General features: G+C 36.7%; 1 protein-coding gene across 2 annotated transcripts in view; it reads right to left on the reverse strand.

Moving 5' to 3' along the window:
* Positions 1-23,485, reverse strand: part of magi2b (membrane associated guanylate kinase, WW and PDZ domain containing 2b) — an 89,306-nt gene that overhangs the window by 45,879 nt on the left and 19,942 nt on the right. For both annotated transcript variants that reach the window (XM_081356129.1, XM_081356128.1), the window contains exon 2: positions 19,389-19,505. In XM_081356129.1, the coding sequence (XP_081212255.1) occupies positions 19,389-19,505 (117 nt within the window). The remainder of the gene's footprint in view (positions 1-19,388; positions 19,506-23,485) is intronic.

Genomic DNA, 23,485 nt, shown 5'->3' on the forward strand with positions numbered 1-23,485 from the left:
TATCCCTGCTGTTTGCTTTTACATGTTGCCTTTAATGACCTTCCCATCATGCCAAAGCAATGACCAATGATCAGGTGAAACAGCCATTAAAATATGAAGCTGACTCATTCAGAAAAGCCATTTCATGTTTCTGTGAAAAATGACAGTGCATTCAGGATTAGGGTAGCCTTATTTAATTTAACATTCTTATTAATTCGGGCAATTCAAAAGACAATTTAAGATTGATCAAGTGAGTGATCAAGATTTGATTTTACTTCAAAACCCGAGCACAGATGTAACGGATGGGTCATCAGATCAGCCTAATGATCCTAATCAATAATAACAGTCAGCTTGCAACCAAAGAGACATGAAATTAATATGAGATGCTGCTGAGAGAATCATCAGCTTTATGTCAACCTTTATACATCATTTCAGCTCAGAATGTTGTTGGCTGTATTCATTATTCTGTATTCTTGTTATCTGTCATCTTACCTGACAATTCCATCTGTGGGTTAGTACCTCTTTAATGAGCAGAATTAAATGATCCATATTTAAAGTAACATTTTATCAATTAAATCCATCATAAACCCAATGCGATGCCTGTCACAACAGTTCTTTGCCAAATTAGCAGATAAACAGATGACAAAAAGTTATCTTTAAATTACCATAGAGCTTAATCGGGACCTTGACAGGAATGAAAACGAGGCTGAGAGGGAAAGAGATGCAGTGTGTTCAATGGATCCTACTGTTGTTTAACAACAAGCCCGATTGTTCAGATGACAAAAACGCCAGTTTTAAAAGTGAGTTGTGAAAATTAAGTGATCTAGGACTTTTATACAATGTGTGCCCTTGTAAAGACTGTAAAGCTTGGTCCAAATTCAGAGGCTGCATTCTTCCAATGACGCAGAGTTCAAAGGCCACGTATTCAAAGTCCGCGAAGGTCAAACCAATTTATATTCAACTATCTGAAAACAATACAGGGTTCACAATCACAACCTGTTTAAAGTTCACCTTGGCCCATTTCTGTACATAATAAAGAGAATAAACTATACAAAAACGCCTTCACCAGCATGCAATGAATCTTGGGATTGCCTAGGCTGCGTAGGATCCACTCGTTCTATTCGAATGCATATAGGCCACATTCGAAATGATGCATTCGGCCTTTGAATGCAGCCCTAGAAGGGTGCAGCCTCTGATCTGGGACTTATTTTCATCCGTGTTACATTCAATATGACGCCTAAAGGTTTATAGAACAGCAAAGTCACTCAATCGTCCCACCAAGGTTTGGATTCTAAAGCCAGCTAAAACTCATCCAATATAAGAAAACTGTTAGCCAGACACTATCAGCTAATAACAGGACTGCAGAGACTCAGCCAGTCAAACAGAAGCTAAACGTCTGCTGAGATAAAGCATTATCATTCATATATAACAACAATGGTCCAATCAGAAATCATTCTGGCTATTATTGCCATACAATTGCTAAACTGACTCCACCACAATGAATCAAACTGTCAGGAACAAATGTTATACATGCCCAGACATAATTTTCATTAAAATTTCATAATCATAACTAAACAAAATAAAGCACTTTTTAACAACAAAAAAGCTAAAGTGGTAAAGGAGGTTTCTGGGCACATTTTGAAATAAGAATTTGGTCATATCGCCCACCCCTACTAATGCAGATTGATTGATAGGGTTGGAAGGGGCGAGTAGCAGAAGCCAACTTTCTGTTGACCTATGTCTTCATATGCCTCATCAAAATAAAATCGAAAGCAAGTTAAGGTCATCAATCTTCTTTTTGATGGAAATGACGACCGAGTGCGAACGAGTCACGAAGGCTAATATGCTGGTTTATATTGATTTTATTTTCAGGATCAGGCAATTACATGAGCCAGATTTGAACTCTGATCGACCACACAAGCAGCACCCGCTGCACCCGCTGGGTCATGTCACCGACTGAAGCAGATTTTAAAAATGAGTCCCAAGAGATTTTTAGCTTCTATGTATTTGCTTATATAACATGGAAAGCTTTCAAGCCAGTGCTGATAAAAGCATTTGCCTATATCCGTCAGATTCTTCAGGCACACTTAACACATTTCCACCATGAAGAAAAGAAAGCTCATTTCAGATTCAGAAGACAGATATGCATTACCTTGTATCTGGAAATCAAAGGCTACTGGAGTGTATTTCCCTGCTAGTGTGAACTCTTTAAACAAGAAAAGTCCATTTTGATTTTGGGGCTAAAATGACAGCCCATATGTGCTGCTTGGAGAGGCCAAGGTACCACTGAATTATGAAAGTAAGACAAAACTAATATATTTTTTAAGTGAGAGAGAGAGAGAGATTGGGAAATGAGAGACAAGTACATCACGCACAGCTTATGTAATATGCAGACAGGAATGGCACATTGTGGTCTAGAACATTTAAATATTCAAGGATATTCACCTGAACATCCTTTCACCAGCAATAAGCCTAAATATAGTACCTGTGAATCCTTTTACAAATTCAGTGGCTTCCCTGAGATGACGGCCTAATGCTGAATATATTTTGTACGTAATCTGTACAAACCAAGAGGCCTTTTTTTTAATGTCACATATTGTGCCTTTTTATTATTATTAAAATACAATTAATAATCATAAACAACCATCTAGCAACCACATACTGTAGTACGGTAATAACTATAAACACCTTACTAACCAAATAGCAAAACCCAGGCAACCATTTACAATGGCAGGGAACCACAACGATGGATGGATGGATGGATGGATGGATGGATGGATGGATGGATGGATGGATGGATGGATGGATGGATGGATGGATGGATGGACGGACGGATGTATGGACGGATGGATGGATGGATGGACTTATTTAAGCTCAGACTTGGTTTCTCTTGTTTTTAGCATTAAATGCTAACAGCTAATTCCTGTTTCATGGATCAAAACTTTTGATAACAAATAAAGTTTAGAATAAGCCTAACATCGATTTATCACCGTAACTAAATTAACCAGTTCCATATGTAGCTATTTATCTGTGATATTACAAATATGTGAATCAACTCAAAAACGTAGAAGCCTCCATGGAGATATGATCTCAGGGTTCTGACAATGCGCTTTTTTATGTCCAGGGAATATAATCGCTGACAGAGTCAATTCAAGCGTGTGTGCTCAACGCAGATACTTGCGTCTGTCTGCTGACAAAGGCCTGAACATGACACTGAGGAAATTAAACAGAAGCATTGCTGATTTTCATGTGCATCATTAATATACAGCTTATTAATCAGATATAATTAATGTACAGTTCTCGCCTCAGAATTAAACATTTTTGGGGGCGGGGTTTCTTTCTTTTGGAGCACAAATCTTGTAGCCTGGTAATACCAAACTCTGCTACTTTGCTTTGCTTCGTAGACAGAGTCTGGAATGGCATAATAGAGAAGTGTTTTCTCTCTCGCGGGGGGTCGCTTGTCTGAAGTTTAAAATCATTGGTTACCCGTAAGCCAATCACATAACGTTTGGTTATGGCGTGTGTTATGCGCATGCTGCTCAGCCGCATCTAACTTCCACTGTAAACACATGTATGATGCGAAAACAAAACCATCGAGCGAAATACCGGAGTGAACATGGCTGTGAACGACTTTTGCAGATTATGTGAAGTAAATCTACGCATCCACGGTACAATCAGTGTCTACGTCACGGCTCTCAGCCCGCCCTCTGTTCGTTGATTGGCCCGGCCGTCCGAAAGCCGGTGGCAAACTGAAAGATAGGCTGCTGTCTCAGACTGACTACAGAAGCGAAATGAAATTGAGCGGAAGTAGGAAGTCTGACGTAGTCAGGCTACAAATCTTGTGATCTAAAAATCAATTTACAACATTTAGAAAACATTATGCAGACATTATGAATATATGCTAAGACAACTAGGTTTTATTCCCCAAAAAGTGTAAACACTGGGCATGTGCATATTTGATGACGTGAATATTTATATACAGTATACATATGTTATATGTATACATATAGTATACATATGTTCATAGTAGTCAAAATATTATATATATAGTGTATATATATATAATATTGGTAAATATATAAATAATTGGTATATTGGTATATATTAAGTACAATCAACTTGGATGTTTAAGTCATTTCAACTTAAATTACATTAAACTGAAAAATTAGTTGAATCTTGTATAACAAAAACAGTTGAAAATTGCTTATAACTTGTTTTGGTGAGTTAAAGCATTGTAGAAATATGTTGTCATAACATACATTTTTGATAAGTTAAAACATTGATCATATACATTTTTACAGTAATATATATATATATATATATATATATATATATATATATATATATATATATATATATATATATATATATATATATATAAATCTAGTTGATTAGTGATTAAGAACCCGTTTGAAAACTATAAATATTTTTCGCTTATTTCGTTTGGTGCTGCTGATCTGTCCCAGCTAATACATCTGTTCAGATGACTACCTGAAGAGCCCTGATTAAATCCATCCATGGGGTAAATCTGATTATAACAGGGCATAGAAACTGGCTTAGTGTCTCTCTCTCTCTCTCTCTCTCTCTCTCTCTCTCTCTCTCTCTCTCTCTCTCTCTCTCTCTCTCTCTCTCTCTCTCTCTCTCTCTCTCTCTCTCTCTCTCTCTCTCTCTCTCTCTCTCTCCTCTCTCTCTCTCTCTCTCTCTCTCTCTCTCTCTCTCTCTCTCTCTCTCTCTCTCTCTCTCTCTCTCTCTCTCTCTCTCTCTCTCTCTCTCTCTCTCTCTCTCTCTCTCTCTCTCTCTCTCTCTCTCTCTCTCTCTCTCTCTCTCTCTCTCTCTCTCTCTCTCTCTCTCTCTCTCTCTCTCTCTCTCTCTCTCTCTCTCTCTCTCTCTCTCTCTCTCTCTCTCTCTCTCTCTCTCTCTTCTCTCTCTCTCTCTCTCTCTCTCTCTCTCTCTCTCTCTCTCTCTCTCTCTCTCTCTCTCATGCAATTATGGTTGATGTGATTGTGAGAAATGATGAGAGAAAATTGTGTCCAGCCTTACCTGTTTTCGTTTGTCTGCTTGATTACCTCTTTATATCATCTTCCCATGAAACCATCTCTAAATGTGAAACAATCTTTCAGGTGCGAGCATTTCACACTTACTGAGGCACTGCCGTCCTGTTCGAATACACTGTCAAAGCCAATCAAGTGCAAGCATTCAAAAGGCACCTCTTCCTCTCAGAGCGCTGCTATGGCTTTACTCCACAGTCCTCAACCACGGCACCTCATTCTCAGCCTCTTGCTGTCTCGACTCATCTCCTCAGGAATTCTCCGCTTTCAAGTCGTCAGCGGCATCTCTTTGGATCACCTGGATTGCGAATGACATTCCCACTTGCTAAACAAAGCCCTGACAACAACTGATGCTCCAGACATACTCAGACAAGCCTCAGACAAGCCGTAGACAAGAATCATAAAAACAGCAGCATGCAGAAACCATATTCACAACAATGATTTTTGATGCAGCAACAATAAATCTAAACCAGACACTCTTTCCCCAAATATCTATTTGCCATTAAGAGAAAACTTGCACAACAACTATAAGCCATGAAAGTGCACACGCTAGTTAATTATTCAGAGTAAATGAGTGTTCTGTGGCAACCGCTTTTATTATGTAAAAAGAAAAACATTGATTTTTGCCCGAGGAACATATACTGATATCTAAGTGTATATATATATATATATATATATATATATATATATATATATATATATATATATATATAATATAAGAAAAATTATAGTATAATATCATTGAATATATATATATGTATATATATATATATATATATATATATATATTCAATGATATTATACTATAATTTTTCTTTATATACACACACATACATACACATACATACATACATACATACATACATACACACACATATATATATACTTATTTAATTATAACTATTAAACTACTAATATAATAATATAATAAACATACTAATATAATAATATAAATAATTAATAAAAATAATATACTACTGTGTGATGATATAATAATTATTTATGTTAATTTATATACACACATTGAGTGTGTGATTAATTATATAGTTTTAACAAATCATTCAATATGAATACTTAATTAGTACTAGGTATTACTATTATATTATAACAATTATTATTGTTTATAACAATATTTTTATTTTAACTAATTGTTTATTTTATATAAATACTCAGAGATTGAATTATTACTAATTATTTTACTATTATCACCTGTTGAATAATAAAGATGTTATGTTAAAAAAATTTATATTAAAAAAAATCCTGAATATTGTGGAACTGAACTCTGAAAGGTGAATAGCCTACTAATAATTGAATTTTTAATGACAAAATGTGTGCTTAAAATATTCACTGTGTAAATATACAAACATGTTAAACTGCAGCCACTAAAATGCAATAAAAGTATTTTTTAATATACTTTTTTACTATTTATAAAAGACTTTTGTCATAACTCATAATATACATCTATATACAAGATTGACTCAACCAATGCCGTGAGTTTGGGAGGGCGGGGCTAAAATGCCACTTCCTTGCAAATAAATGTGTTAGTATCTAATTTGAATGAACAACAGACCAAAGGATAAAAAAGTACTGCCACACCAAACAGCAGAGAGATTTGAAAAGTTCTCAAGTTCAAGGTGTAAAAGGTAAGCTGGCAAACTAATGAAAGACTCAAATGTTCAAATATATTTTTCAGTCATCACAAATGACTCTTGGGGGTTAAAGTTGGATGAAGGCTGAGACCGAGGCCCTGCACTTATATCCCATCTGTGAATGCGTTTGAGGGGTTGATGAGTGCCGGGGCTGAAATTTGCCTGTAATGGCCTGCAGCCTCACTGACACTCGTGACGGGGGGATCGTGTTCCCTCTAATCTGCGGTCAGTCCAACCTTGAAGCCCAGTGCTGCTCTGTGCGCTGAATCGCTAATGTTTCAATGGAGGTAAACAGCTCTCAGGGTGAGTAGAGGTGAAGGGATATGTGAGATACGGGTGCCCTGAAGTGAACGAGCCTATATCGGACGACCCAGGGGATACGATACGGCCAGAAAACATGAGGCATTGCGTTTTTGAACATGATGCAGGAAACGGTCCTTCAATCATGGCTATACATTGCCGTGCTCCTTCTCAGTGATTAAATCAATGATTCATCACATCGTAGGTGAACCGTAATGGATTGAACGCCATTAAATGTCTTCGGGAAACCAGGGCAAATAAGGTGATCCTTCACTTGAAGGAGGAAACATATATTTGACTGAAAAAACTCCCAATGAAGAAGCCACAAAAACATTATAATATTATATTTTACATTGATTCAACTCATTTTTTTAAGTCAGTTTAATGCAATTTAAGTTGAAATAACTTAAACATCCAAGTTAAATTTAAGACAGCAACTTTTTATGGTATGTATATATTAATTGTAGGAACAATCACTGTAGTAACTGGTATTTAATGGCATATAATGCATCCAGTGAAAAAAGGCATATATTAAAAAAAAAATCCTGGGATTTTAAGATTTGATTGGATCAAGCGAAAATAATTAATCGGAAAATCAATACATTTCCTCAACCCAAAATTGTTGACCTCACAAACCAGAGTTAAAAGCCCTTTTTATTAGCTTTCCCGTCCATCAGCACCGTCTTGTATAACTGATCTTCTCATGTCTCATGTGCTGACCTGTGAGAGAAGCGCTTGAAGGGGGGCAGGAAACAGAGAACGCTTTAGGAATATATTTGCGTCAGAGAAACAGCTCAACCTAGGGCTTTGAAACGGAGGGTCAGATGAGGCGGCGAGCTACTAACTGTGACTAACACTGTCATACTTTAAAGCATTTCATGATAAGGCTGCACTGCAAAAAAATCCTGTTCTTAATCGTTATTTCTGTCTTGGTCTCCAGTGGGGGGGGGGGTTTACAGTAAGATTAAGATTAAGATTAAGATTAAGACTTAATTAAACACCCTGATATACTCCTGGCAAAGTTCGTTTTCATTCATCACTGTGTGTAAAATTAAGTTTGAAATACATGACCAGCGGTTTACTGTTAGCGAACACCCGACGCCGCCCACACTGCTGAGAACGACGTTTAGATGAATATGGAAATATGTGCTGTGTGCTTTCCTCTCAATAACTAAATAAACAACAAAAATGACAGCGATGAGAAAACAGCAGTTAAGAAAACATTTGCTAAGTGGATATGTTTGCACGAGCTCCAGCAAAGTCACATCACGTTTATTAATACAGCACTTTATACAACAGATTGCTTTAAAGCAGCAGCTTTACAGGATTAAATATATAATGTCTTTTCAATTAAAATTACAGCTTCAGTTTCTACTATAAAGCGACTCTCCGGTGCATTCATGTATTTTATTCGTGGACGTCTGACCTCAACAGACTGAACAGAAGAAATGAACCGGTGAAGATTTACATGTCAATGAAGGCGGAGCCTCAGAGCACACCTACCTATTACATCATCGCCACAGACCAATGGTAGTGCGAAGGTGTTTGACAGCCGAAAGTTCGCTTCAGCAAGCTGTTTCGAACTCCCGAAACAAACTCCAAACGAACTTTGCTTTGGCCTGATTTTTGTGTGATAATCTTATTTTTATTTATTTTTTATTTTTATTATGCCTTATCACTCTTTCAACTTTAGTTAGTGTGTAACGTTGCTGTTTGAGGGTAAAAAAGATCTGCAAGGTTACAAAGTTCAAAGTCCACTCCAAATGGAGATATTTTAGTTAAACAGAATCCACTCAAAGAACTACAACGAATGGCTCTTTGGACTACAACGCAATTTTCCCGTGCTTTATGAAGTCATAATGTTTCTCATTTAAATAATCCCCGCTCACAGAATACGAAAAAAAAAAAAAAAAAACGAACGAAAAAGAGATGCTGTTTTTCCGCAACTCATTTGTTTTACCTTCCTAAGGCTAACGAACTTAGATTTATTTTAAACACTTATTTTAAACACTTATTTTAAACGTTTATCTGTACAAACAAAAGCTACTGTACACACAAAAGCTTCTCCTGAAATAGAGCAGTTTCCACTTTGTCGGGACAATCTGTTGTTTGAGGATCACAACTTGTAAGTATGTCTTATTATTTGTAGTTGCGTTTTCTATTAACAGTTCTAATTATAAATTTTATGTTGCTCGCCTGCTAGCCAACATTAGTGTTGATATAGTGTTTACTGTAGCTTTTGTAAGCTCGCACTTTTGTAAGGCTGTTCAGGAAAACTGTTCGCCCCTCAGGAAAATTAATCATGTTTTTGTGGTCGATTAACGTTTGTATAACCATAGTTTTCCGACAAATATCATGATTAAATGGTGGATAACATCGTATCTATAATGTATGAGAAAAACATACCACTCTGAAACGTCCTGTGAAATCTGTGCTTGCAAAGTTTGTGCATGATTTAACACTGAACAATAACATTGTCAGGGTCTTAATCGGGCTCGAATTGGACTGAAATGGCCGCCATCCATTATATTTACACTAGAGTAGAACTCGCAGTTTTGGAGGGGTGGGGCATTTCCCGAACACACGCTAAGTGCTGCCAATCACAACACATTGGGCCAGCTAACCAATCACAGCACATTTTGTAATTCGGAATGAGGGGCTTGATCGAAAGCGGAACTAAATGACTCGTTCAAGACAGACTGGGGAGAGAGGATATGTAATAATGTAAAATTTGTGAAAAATAATGGGTTTTTTTAACAATCAAGCATGAAAGCATATTCTAGAACACCCCAAAAACAAAATCAAGACTTCGTAAAAGGGTATAATAGGACCCCTTTAAAGCGAGTCGAAGAGCGACATTTCAAACAAAAATAATGCTATTTATAAGAAATGTTATTTTTGTTTGAAATGTCATTCTTCTATTTCACTGCAAGATCTCTCTCTCTCTCTCTCTCTCTCTCTCTCTCTCTCTCTCTCTCTCTCTCTCTCTCTCTCTCTCTCTCTCTCTCTCTCTCTCTCTCTCTCTCTCTCTCTCTCTCTCTCTCTCTCTCTCTCTCTATATATATATATATATATATATATATATATATATATATGAATTATTGACAAATTTAATCAACTGACTGCCATAGTTTAGATATTTTTACTAGAAGAAAAAAAAAAGATTGTTTTGCAGTGTGTCTCAATGGCTTGTATTTGTCAGTTACAAGCTACACTGGCATATCGTTTCAAAACTGACATCACAAACTAGTACACACATAAAAACTCAGATTTCTTTCAAACCCATTCTATTTCACCTTTTATTCACCTCTCGTGCAACACAAGAATTTATAGTCTTCATCTCATATACGTTCGAAAAGGCGTAAATAATCCCAAACCTCAATGCCTTCATTTTGATTTATGCCTCGGCTGACCAGATCCAGCACCAGTGTCTATTGGCTGTATCGCAGAGTCCCATCACTAACTGAGTGCACTGCCTGCCTGCCATGAAGGATGAGGAGACTCATACATCAGGGTGACGTCGGAGAGAGAGAGTCCCTGGTGGATTGAAAGGACATTTAAGAGTTTCATTCTGTCACCCAACAGAGACACAAGCCAGCGCGGTTCTGACGGCCTCGCTCGAGTCTGCATCGAAGAGCACTTGCATGGACTCAGATATCATTCTTTCAATGTTTAGGATGTCGCACCGTAACGCGATGCTTTATTACCTTGATTTCCCACATATGTATAAAGCGGCTCCTGTGACGACAGCTCAAAATGCTCTCAGTGTCTCAACAGTGAGTCATCTCATCTGTAAACAGCACGGATGTTATGCAATCGACTTTTGCCGGAAGCTGGAATCTCTGCAAACTTGAAAGTGGGCAAACAGGGCTTTTTTGTTGTTGTTGCTAAGAAAATCCAACAAACTCCAGAAATGCAGTGGGAGGGTTTCAGTTAAACATGTTTAAGCGAAACAGTAGCAGAACTACAACAGCAGGCTTACGACACAAAGCCATGTAACTGAGTCTATCCAGAAAATAAATTGATTTCCAGATTTCTACATTGAGTATTGACCACAAAATACCCATAAAGCATTTATCTAGAGTCGCCATTAAGAACTATTACAAACCTGAGTGGTCATCATGAAGTTTAATTTACATGATGAGAGGAATCACATTGGCATCCAAATGCTAATTATTCTACATATACAGAATACATATGAGAAGATGACTAGAAGTGACACTTCAACATAAAACAAAAGAATAAATTAATTCAAACATAAAAAGGTAAATACATAAATGGACAAATGAATAGACATATAAAAAAGTATTGTTTTAAAATGTAGTTAAATATAACAATAAAAAGGCATAGCATTTAATTCATGTTTTATTTGTTTGTTTTAAAATTATTTATTAATAGACATTTTAAAAAACGAAAAATTATTTAAATATGGATAAATATAACAATTTTATTCATTTGCAAAAAAGGGATTTATTTACTAACATTTGTTTGAATTTTGTTCATTAAATCACATTTTAAAATCTAGTTTATGTAAAAAACTTAAAATTACATAAATGTGTATTTAACTACATATTGAGAAATATTTTATTTAATTTAAAAAACATGTTTCAATAGACATTTAAACAAGTTTGTTTTAAAATGTAGCTAAAATCATAATAAAATAATAAATTATTATTTTTTTTATTAAAATTGACAAAGTAAAAAAAATATTTTATGCTTTATTTACTTGTCATTTTAAAACGATTTATTAAATATAATTTTTTAAAATTAACATATTTTAAAGTATTTAATTTATGTTTTATTTGTTAATTTAAAATGATTCACAAACATTTAAAACGGTTTAATTCGTGTTTTGAAATGTTTTTAAACATAATAAAAACAGAAAATTTACAAATAAATAGACATATTTCATATTTTATTTATTTGTAAATTTCAAAATGTTTATTTATTATTTTATTGTTAAAATTAAGTACATTTTAAATTAAATTAAACAGTTTTAAATGTCTATTAATTTGTGAGATATATATATATATATATATTTACATTTAAAAAAAAGTGTTATTCATATTTAAATTTGCGGTTAATTATAACAAAATAAACAGTTAAACAGTCTTAATTTGTGAAAATGTGAGTATTTATTTACATTTTTATTTGAATTCTTAAATTGTTTGATTACTACAGTACATTTTATTTTAAATGGCACTCCTAGTCCTACATAAACCCAAATAGTTATAAACTGCTTAAATCAGTAAATATTCAGTCTGACATCATTTATCGAACAATTGGTGCCTTATTCGCTTGAATTCACTATTGCATATTGCATAAAAGCCATTACTGCAAAATACTGTGTACTGTCTGTGCACAACATTTTTATTTTTTCTAGTTTTCTAGCGCAGATGTCTTCAATCTTCATTTTGCAATGTGTACGGCGAAGAATAATGATTGATTATTTGATTGGTCAGCTCAAACATCAAAAGACATCAGGCAGTAATGATACTCCGATTGCTACAATCACTCTTCCAGGATTAGCAGTGCAAACCAGACTGTCAATCAAACAGCTGGAGCCCATGAGCACATTAAAGCCGATCTGAGGAAACCAGCGGCAGAGGCAGAAAACTGCCTATGCTCTGTCATCCATTTTTTAGTACAACACGTTAAATAAACTCAGGCATGAACAGAATAATCAATATGACACACCAACACAAGATCTCTCCCATAATTGGGATGATGTCTATGTATAATCTGATGCTGTATATTGCATTTTGCATTTTACTATTGAGATAACTGGGGAAAAAATGTCCAAATTATCCTGAATCATATAGAAATACACACACATTTAATGAATGAACAATGAATACCACGAGTGCAAATGTGAAATTGATTTTATACAACAGTTCAATAAATAAAAAGTTAATATTGTGTAGATGTCTGTTCGTTAATATTGTGTAGACACAATTTTGTCAGTGAAAATATTACTTATAAAGCTACAGAAGAACTGTTGTGCACCTTCAAGCAACACTCAACAGTGTTTCATTACTGAATAAATCCACATTTTGAACGAATCAAGCGAACCAATGATTCAATTGCCCATTCATAAAGAGATCCATTTCCTTCATTCCTGAACGAATCAGCCATTTGAACGAATCTAATGAATCAATGACTCAATGACATATTGAATTAGACATTTACTCTAATGCTACTGTTTAAAAAGCTATCCAAACACTTCCTTTTTTCCTTTTATCGCATCAAAACACTGTTTTCAAGAAATCAAATCAATGATCTGGAGCCGTGTACCCTAAAGAGTGCGCTTGTTTTGTGTGCTTTGGTTTATTAAGTGAAGAAGAACCTCAAACAAAAGCTTGTGTGAAGGTCTGAGAGCAGATCCACAATCCACCATTAAAGTCCCAGATGAAAATATTGATCGGTTGTTATTCTTTCGCCACACTCATCTAAGAATTGATGCAATGATTCAGGAATGGATGACTCAGATGAAGCTTTGAAGAGGCAAGGAAAAATCTGAGGCTCACGGTTGGATAGAGCACACCTCGCCGTTCCACTCAGTGGTCTGGTGTGTGTGCAGTTGTCTGCGCAATTACCTGTGTGTGCAAGCACATGAAGCTGTGCCTTGAGGTGCAACAGTGATCCCATTATCATCTTCAGTTCACAAACTACAGTTTTTAAAAAGTTCAAAACGCAGCTTGAACTTGCAAAGTCCATTTTCCTCCCATCGCTGATTAAACAACAGGTTTGTCTCTGCGATCAGGAGATGCCAATTTTTTAGTCTCAAGTGTCTCCCAGTGGGATCTACAGGCCCATATTTTGTCCACTTGACAGTTCAGCAATGCACACCTGCAGAATGTATAATGAGTCTCTGTGCATTGCTATATAACTCTCCACTAAAGAACAGCAACTCCTAAAGAGTCAACACTTTTGAGTTCACTTTTTTGAGGAAAGGCTGAACTTTAAGCTTTGCGTTACGACAGTTGATCTACAATGCGTAGTGTTCACTGCATTTGAAAACAATGTCACAACGCATGTGAAAGAGCCTTTAGAAGCATGTATGGGAAATATAGAAAACCCGTCAAAATAACCTGTTAGTCACACAAATGTCTGTTCGTCTTCCGTCGATGCACTTCACAAACAGCTAACTGTCTAAAATGATTATATATCATTGGTTGATGGCTGACAGATACTAATGGGGTTTTGCTAAGCAGTAGGCGCGCTACCAGCAGGACGCAACAATTGCATTCGGCTGGATGTAGAAGATACGAGGTGGGGGTAAGAGAACGAATATGGAAGTCTAATTGTACAATACAGGGCTTCGACTTCCCTGCGGAAGGACAAGCCCTTTCGTGATGCGTTCTGTCGTCCGCTCATCAAAGTGACAGACGTGATCCGACAGTGCCACAGCCTCGAGTGAGACTAAAGCATGATTTTGCACTGTCACTGTTTGGTTGGTGGAAATAACAGCTGATGCAGAAGAGACAAAGTGAAATACTAGAGAATCTGAGAGCGGAGGGGGGAGGGGGAGTCGTTGACTATTGTCATATGTTGTGTGAAATTACAAGTGAAGTGGTGTTGTAAGAAACCTAAGCAGCAATCCCTTGAGCTCTAATATAAGGGTTTTCAATTTCCCATTGACTTACATTTTTTTGATTAATCCAAAAGGGCATAAATCAGAGAGGAAAAAGAGTGTGTTCTGCAAAATATTTACTGAATACCCTGTAGTTTACACTGTATCGCACCTATTATTCGTTAGAAAATGGTATTTCAAACTGTAGTATGCTACACTGTTGTCACATGACTTCCTCAGGATGCATGCGAGTGACTTCCAGTACTCACTTTGGAAATAAAATTGGTTATTTTGCATTTTTAATTCAATTTTGTTTCAAAATGTCTTAACTTTTGGCACTCCAATCAAATAATAGCTAATATATGGTCACCTTTAAGGCATAATATCGATTTTATGAAACACAAAAAGCTAAATATTTGTAGAGAATTTCAAATAAATATTGTGCATCAATCCATTTTGGATGGATGGATGGATGGATGGATGGATGGATGGATGGATGGATGGATATGTAATTTGAATTCTCTACACCAGGGAACGGCAACTGGCGGCCCGCGGGCCAAAACTGGCCCGTCAGCAATATTTTCTGGCCCGCCGGATTATTTTGGCAGTCCTAAATGCTGTACAAAACTCTTCCACTACTTGAGAAAAGCCGTAGTCGCGCGGCGATTTCACCGCCGCATACTGTGTGAAACGCCCATAGGGAATAATGCGGCGCGGGATTACGTTTTAAAGTATAACTGTGCGTTCACAACGGACGTGAATAGCGCGTCAAATTCGCGCCTGCCGCGTCTAGTTATACGCTTGACCACTTTGTGTCCATTCGCGCGTCAAAAGACGGTAGCGGTCAGAACTCTGGTGTACTTTGGACGGAGCGTGCGGTCTGACTGACAATAGCCAACTCCCGACATCTTTTGACAGCGTATCCGCACTTAATTCTGACCGCCTGTACACCTAGCTCTGAGGAGCTGTTTGGTACTGAAACCATTGTCAGTCAACAACATTCTTTTTTTGCAAGGATGTTTGAAATAGTTCGACAGAAAATAGCCTACTTCATTTCGTCAGTAGGGCAATATGATTTTCGTTTATGTTGCTTAGAAACTTGAGTGATAGGCTTTGTCCTATTTAATTCATGTTATTTATATTTCATATTTTTTTTCTGTGACATTTTTTTTCTCTGCTGACAGTACAATGTTAAAATAGCCTAATATTTATACTGACACGAACACAATTTTTGTATAGCATTTATAATTATTATAGGCTACTCCAATCTCCTTCTTTCCATTAGAGACATTTGAATGTGAGATTATGGAAACGAGATCTAAATTTTGTGGACCCGTCAGGTCGGGAAATAAAGCGGGTGAACACCGAGTGTATTTTAAGCGGTTGCTGAATAGAACCTTGTGGGAGCGGGACGAAAAAAAACAGTCCCACGCAGACCTCCTTAAACCTTAGGTGTGTATGTGTGTGTCCCCGAATAAATAATAATAATAAAAAAGGAATAAAGTTCAAAAGTCGGACTGTACGGAATGAGGCATGATTGCTATTCACACCTTTATTAAAATGGCTGTAATATGTTACCACAATAGTAGCCTACTTGATCTGTTTAAAATGGTTTCCTTGATATATGCATAAGGTGTTAAATTAAAACTTAAAAATCAAAATTTAAATTTGTCTAATCCAGTAATTCATTTTTTCTATTTTTGATCTGAGCACAATCAGAAAATCAGAAAACCCGTCCTTATTTTTTTTTTTTTCATTTCAGTTTAGGAAATAAATAATGGAAAAACAAGTCGTTTTTCATCTTTTTATTTTTGGTTTTAATTTGAAAAAAAAAAAAAACGATTGAATGAATGATCCACGGACGGTGACGGACCCATCATATTCCGCAATTATAGGCCTATATAAGAGTATTTAATTTGTATCCATAGGCCTACTCTGTGTAGCTGGCCCGCCATCTACTGGCTAAAAAAAATATTGGCCCGCGGCCAAAGTTACTTGCCGACCCCTGCTCTACACAGTATACATGACTAGTTGAGTAATAGAGGTCTAAAGGAAGCCATGATTTGGCTAGTATTAGGTTTGTCTCTCCCTGATCGGATGCATTTCTTAGGGGACGTTTACATAATACGCACTGCTGCATTTTCAAAAGTTGGTTTATTTTTAGCATCTTAATAAAATGTTTAAAAAAAACTGTGCAGGACGCGATACGACATCCAAAAGCAGTTGTGCAAAATAATTTGCAGTTTAAGCAAAGTCTAAAATCTTAATTAAAAACATATTAAAAAATTTAGTAGACATCCTTTCACACAGACTAGCACACTTGTCATGAATAGTAAACGGGAAAGACTGTTCTATAAACCCAGTTATGAAATTATTGAGCGTGTGTGTGGCAACTAATAGTGACAGTGAAGAGACTTGTGAAATGAGCCATGTCAATGCAGCGATCTCCAGCTGAGAGTGAAGTTACACATCAGATATCTAATGTACTGTAGTTACACCTTTTGTGGCATGACCAGCAGGATTCGATTCTGAACGGCCCGAAACAAGCATGTGAACACAAACGCTTCTAGCTACACAAACCCAAACTGATCCATCATTTCATCCCAAAATCAGTCCACAAATTCAGTGCACAACGCAAATGCATGTAGCATTCTCAGCACTATAGTAGTGGGCATTGGCACATCCAGTTTTTGTATAGTGTGAAAAATTAAGGTCAGTAAATAAAAATTACAAGTGAATGATTTCCAAAGAGCTGGAAAACTCACCATGAAGAACACTTTTCTGCACCGAAACGGAGGAAAACAAAAATCTATACCAATTTTAAACCCCCATGTAGTCTAATAATATCCCGACAGCACCCATTTCTTACTTCTCCTACAATCAAACTCTATCTGGCATGTTTTTAATAAAGCAACGCTATCACATTCAGTTACCCAGGTCATGTTCTAACTCTCCTCCTCTGTTTTAACATTCACGAGACAAATGAACAGTTTAACATCGCTTTATCTCGTCTTGTCTCTTCCAATTCAGCCTCCAAAACATCTCATAGCAAGCTGTTCAGTTACACTAATGACTCTCAGTATGGGAGAAATAGCTCCAGAAAAACACACTCATGACTGCGCTGCACAGGCATAAATCAAAGGCATCATTTCATCCAGCCGGTTGGTGATTGTGATGTGTTTGTGCACCACTATGGAGGGGGAGGGGGAAACATCAGCAGGCCAGCCTGGAGAGGAAATGGTGGTTGCCTTGGAAACCCTAGGCTGAGGAAGAGAGGGAGCGAGAGACAGAGAAAGAGAGAGACAGGAAGGAAAGGAAGAACAAGTGAAGTGGGTGAAGAGAGTTGACCGAAGCATCGTTGTTTCGCAGTTTGTTTTTGTTTTGATTTGAGGAAAAGACGAGCTATGTGAAAATGTATATATATATATAGTGTATGCGTATTTACACACACACACACATATATACATACCTGATACATGCATACATACATACATACATATACATACATATATATATATATATATATATATATATATATATATATATATATATATGTTACATATATACAGTATATGTAAATACGCATACAGTATACACATTATGTATATATGCATACAGTATATATATATAATGACAATGACAATGAGTCTTTTATGTTCAAATGCAACAACTAGCTAATAACTAACTTCAAATAGGCAGCTAACTAACATTAGCAACTGCTGCCTAGCTTGCCTCCGCTAGCCGGCAAAAATCACAACCTTGCCTGTCGCAATATCTTGATATCTATCAAGATTTGGGACTGACAGCACCATTCCAGTTCAAACGTGTGGACTAATAAGAGACGTAAGAGAAATAATCCTAGTTAAGCTAGTAAACAAAGTGCTTTTTGTAAGCATTGTACGTTTACTCCACAGACGTCTCGGTGCATTACTGTCAACACATTTCTGTTTGTTTTTACAAACTGAGGTACAAGTCAAATTTGTTACATGATTTCGAAACACTGCTAACATTCCTGTCATTTACCTCCGACTGGAGACTGGTGCTTTCCACAAAATTAAAATGTTTCTCATTACGTCTGACTGAGTGAAAAAATACATTCAGAGTGCTTTAAACCAAAATAAGCCATATTGGTTCTTTCTATCTGGTTGCATCATACATTGAGATAGTACCAAGTCCCAGATTTATCAGGGAGGGTTTGTCTCCATGTCTTTCCTGTAACACCCCACACAACAATAACAACTTCCTCGATATTGCAGGTTGGCTCATTTTAGCTGCAAGTACCTTTCCTCACAGATCTCATAGCAGTTTGGAGAGCCATCAGGAAATAAACACAAGCAGTCAAAAGTTCTCCACTAACAAAAGCTCCATTAATATACAATCAGACCAGGAGAATGTTTTACAAGTAAAATATCACCAAAAACACATACAAAAAAGGACACTTCCTATGTCCTGACTAGGCACAATGTGACAAGCATTTTTTCTTTCCACACTAAATACAAAACTGCATAGAAAATAGTTGATGTTTAATGCATAGTCATGAAGGGCAAAATTTTGGACCGGTGAGATTTCATAGTGGGCGACAGAAACAGAAACCGAAAGATCATCAAAATGCCCTGCCGCTTGTCGACTGTTGCGGTCAGATGGCAAAGACAGCTTTTTTGGGTTGTAACTTATACATCTTACTATTATTGCATCACACCTGGCTCGGACATTCTGGAATAGGATCCTCATCGGGTTCATCACCATATTATTTTATGGATATGAAAAAGACCAACGCTAAGAAACCCAGACTATTTGGCAAGAGTTAAAATGGACTCTCAAAATGTTTGGATCACTCACACGGCACAGTCCGGAGGTAGAGGTTGTCACGTATGATTTGCTGAAGCTCGTGGTCCACTGAACCTTTCTGGAACCGTAGGTTGAGATAATGGCGGAGATCTTTATCTACAACACCTCCTGTAAAAGGTAAATAAAAAACACAAAGTAAATTAACTGGTAAATGCAGAACCTGAGATACCCCTAAAAACTTATATTCATTTAAAGTGTGTAGCTCCCCCTCATAATTGCCTCACAGGATGTACAGGCCTGTTGGTAAGGTAGGGTTAGGTAGCAAACAACAAATAACACAATCAATTAAATATATATATATATATAGTGTCTACAATAGACAACGTTGTTTGTTTGAATGAGCAAAGTTCCACAAGGTTCACTCTTAGGTCCTTGCAAATTCTGTTTGTTTTCAAGCCCTTCAGACACTTCATGAAATCCCATATAGAGCATGTGTCAGTTAGCATTAGCACGTCCCATTTGTTGAGTCTGAAGTTGTCACATTCATCCAGCTGACTTTTGTAGTTGGCTTCAATGGTTCAGTGACATTTACTATGCATAAATGTATTTCGCACAAATTGATTCCCTAAAGATTCACTTTACTGATTCATCCGACAGTCTGTGTTGTCTGACTTGTGTTTATCACATAGCTAGTCATCCAAATGTACCCTAACAACATCTTAAGCAAGAGGCACTGAGAGACACCAAGGCAAATGCTGAAAATAAAAGGTAGCTTGAGAACTTGTGCTTTCTGCCATTTCTAAGGTGAACAAAGGACAGAAAAATGACAAATCATGTCGCGCTACTGTGCCTCAAAAGAGGCGGCAGATCTACCATTTTTTTCCTGCTCCAATCATAACCTTGACCATTCGGCACAGCTGAGCATGGATACATTGGGATGCATGCTTGGAAATTCAAAGATCAAGCACACATTTGTGTGTGAGAAGATCCTTTGAGAATATAAGCATCTGGCACCTGCACACCATTTCACAAGTTCAGAATACATTACATCTCATTGTCACCGGTTGACAAAGGCAAAAACCTGGTACTCCAAAATCCTTTCTTAACCAGTTTTCCTTTCTAACATTACCATAATTCCCATATAGCTAGAAAAATCCTTATTGTCAAAAAATTCTATTAACAAATCTCTGCATGACATTGCATGAGTGGAAAACGGGGGGGAAAAATGCAACAATCAAGCTTGCACAGCTGTTGCGGCGGAAAGGACACACCGGAATACCGTCACACCATTCCAGGGAAATGACAAAAAAGAAACATCTCACAAGTAACATCTCTCCAGTCAGCAATCCTAAATAAATATCTCACTTGTCATCATCCATAATTATAATGGCTCTCTCCTCCCCCTCTTTCCAAAAAAGCTACTGTATCCCAATCACAATTCCAGCGGTCCAGATGATGTGCTCCTCTGTCACTAGCTTGGATCTACTCACCCCTTCCAAAATCCTTTTTGCTATTCCCCTTTATGCATTCAATCCCATTTTTTAACAAGTCCTTTATATGATCAATGGATGCAGCAATGATGGAGTCTCCCGTTCTGCAGCTAATTTAATCCAGAGGAGAGAGGGAACGCAGGAGGAGGAGAGGAGACGGAGTCGTCGACAGTCGGGAGACAACAGAGAGGGAAAAAAGGTTCTGCAAGAAGAGAGCCTATCACAATGAAGCCAGTATTCTCATTTGCTGGGTAGATAGTGAGGTCTGATATCGCCCCCTGACCGCAAACAACGGTACTGCAGTGGTTGAGGGCGAGTGCGCGTGATACAGATGCTTTTGGACACACCACCAAAAAGGCCAGCTTGTTCACACCAGATGCTTCCTGCTAGTTGGCATCGTGTGAACTTGTTGACCTTGTGAACACATCAGTGTCAAGAGTGAAGACGGCAAGTAGCAGCGCGCACTCTGAGAGCACAATGGCCAGCCAAGTCTAGCTGGAAATGAATAGTCTAATTAAAGATGACTTATGTCGGGGTCTCACAATAGCATTACCCTAAATAGGTCAATTATACACTTTGCCTACAAAGTAACACAGGTTAAGGAGTTATATTAAGATAATATATTTAATTATTTGATATATTATTTTAGTGTAATTAAATATATTATCTCTTCATATATATATATATATTAGTGCTGGGCAACGATTAACCGCGATTAATCGCATCCAAAATAAAATTTGTGTTTACATAATGTGTGTGTACGGTGTATAATTATTTTGTATATATAAATACACACATATGCATGTATACATTTAAGAAAAATGCGCATGTACAGTATATACTGTATATATATATACAGTATATTTATACATAATTGATATTATATATAAAAAAATAATATATAAATAACACATTTTTCTTAAATATATACATGCATATGTGTGTATTTATATGTACAAAATAATTATACACTGTACACACACATATATTATGTAAACACATTTTGGATGGGATTAATATCTGTGATTAATGTGATTAATATTATATATATTAGTGCTGTCAAAACGTTTAATCGCGATTAATCACATCTAACATAAAAGTTTTTATATACAAAGTCTCTCTCTCTCTTTATATATATATATGTGTGTGTGTGTGTATATAACAGTTATGTCTTCATTTAGTTTGTCTTGTTCAGTTCATTTGCCCTCATTGTTTCTTGATTAGTTACCATTCACACCTGTTTCTGTTCTCCCTGATTACGTTCTCCTTCTCCCTCATTAGTTCCCTTATGAAGTCGCCCTGTTTTGTTCAGTCCAAGGGTTGGTGATTTTATGTGTTACCCTGTGAGTACTCTTTGTCTTCCTGGAATAAATATCACTTATTTGGATTATCTTCGTCTTCGTTTTCTTGTCACCTGCCTTGTTAGCAGCGTGACAGAATCACCGACTGCAAAAAAAAGTGAAAGTTTAGTGATGTTTTGCCAGCTCTTTTGTTTTTCATTTTTTTTATTTGTTATTATGGATATCCCCGCTGTCCTCCTATGTTTTGAGCAGGGGGAACTAACCTAAGAGGACCACACAGGGATCTTTTCGAATTTGCCCATTTGACTCACTACCCGGACGACTGCCTCTGTACTTTCTACCATGTGCGCTTGAACACCATGTGCAGAGCGCAGTCGTCCGGGGAAGGTCCCTGGGGTAATTTTGCTGTATTTGTGGAGTGGGTGCTGGTGAGCTGTAAATCACCATTTATCAAACCCAATCCAACCAGGCTTTGTTAGTACCATGATGCTGATCATCAACTTTCTGTCAACTTTGATCCTGAGTTTAGGTGTGACATCAGTAGCGAACAGCCAATCACATGCTGAGAAAGAGTGAAACTGCAATTTCACTTCTCTCTTCTGTAGAATATTACGAGATTGAAAAATATTAAGAATTTAAACAAATTTACACAGCAAGAAGAAAATAGCTGTTTATGAAACACAACAACTAAAAGAAAAAGTCTTGCTATATCAGTGCAAGTAAAAGTTAAGTTAGTTTATACATTTGATAAAGGTATAGAGAGAATTGAACATTTAAGCTCACATGTTATAGCTTTATCTATTGATTCTAAAGTGTATTTATATTGCCTTCATATATTTATTCATTTAAACTGTGCGTAATAATAATTGATAAACTAAAATTGTACGTGTGATCGATTAATAATTAACTAAATATTATCTAAATCATACAAAATTATTATTGCAAATAAGCATTACTAAAAGCCAGACAATTTTGTCTTTACAAATCATTTGCAATGTGTGACCTTTAATTTAGAGAAACAGGTGGAGTGACTTTATCCTTTCCTCACAGCTGATTGGTCCAAGTTCGGATTGCAACCTCTTACGTGGAGCATAACCTGCCCCGGACCAGGTTAGCCTTGGAGCATTAGTTACTATGGCGATGAAGACTGCTAAAAGCCAAACCACTTTCATGGTGCCTAAAACCCAGGGTTGGCGCAAACTAAACTGAAACATCCCTGGCTAGCCACCTAAACCGGCTTCATGGTATAGGCTCCTGGAGTCACACTAAATCTTGAGACATTTTAAAGACCCCATAAAATCTAAAATACATATTTGGTGATTTTTAAGGCATATTTAGAAGGTCCAAAAAATTTTTT

This window comes from Scardinius erythrophthalmus, assembly GCF_964197995.2.
Source record: "Scardinius erythrophthalmus genome assembly, chromosome: 24".
In the NCBI taxonomy this organism is placed as follows: domain Eukaryota; kingdom Metazoa; phylum Chordata; class Actinopteri; order Cypriniformes; family Leuciscidae; genus Scardinius; species Scardinius erythrophthalmus.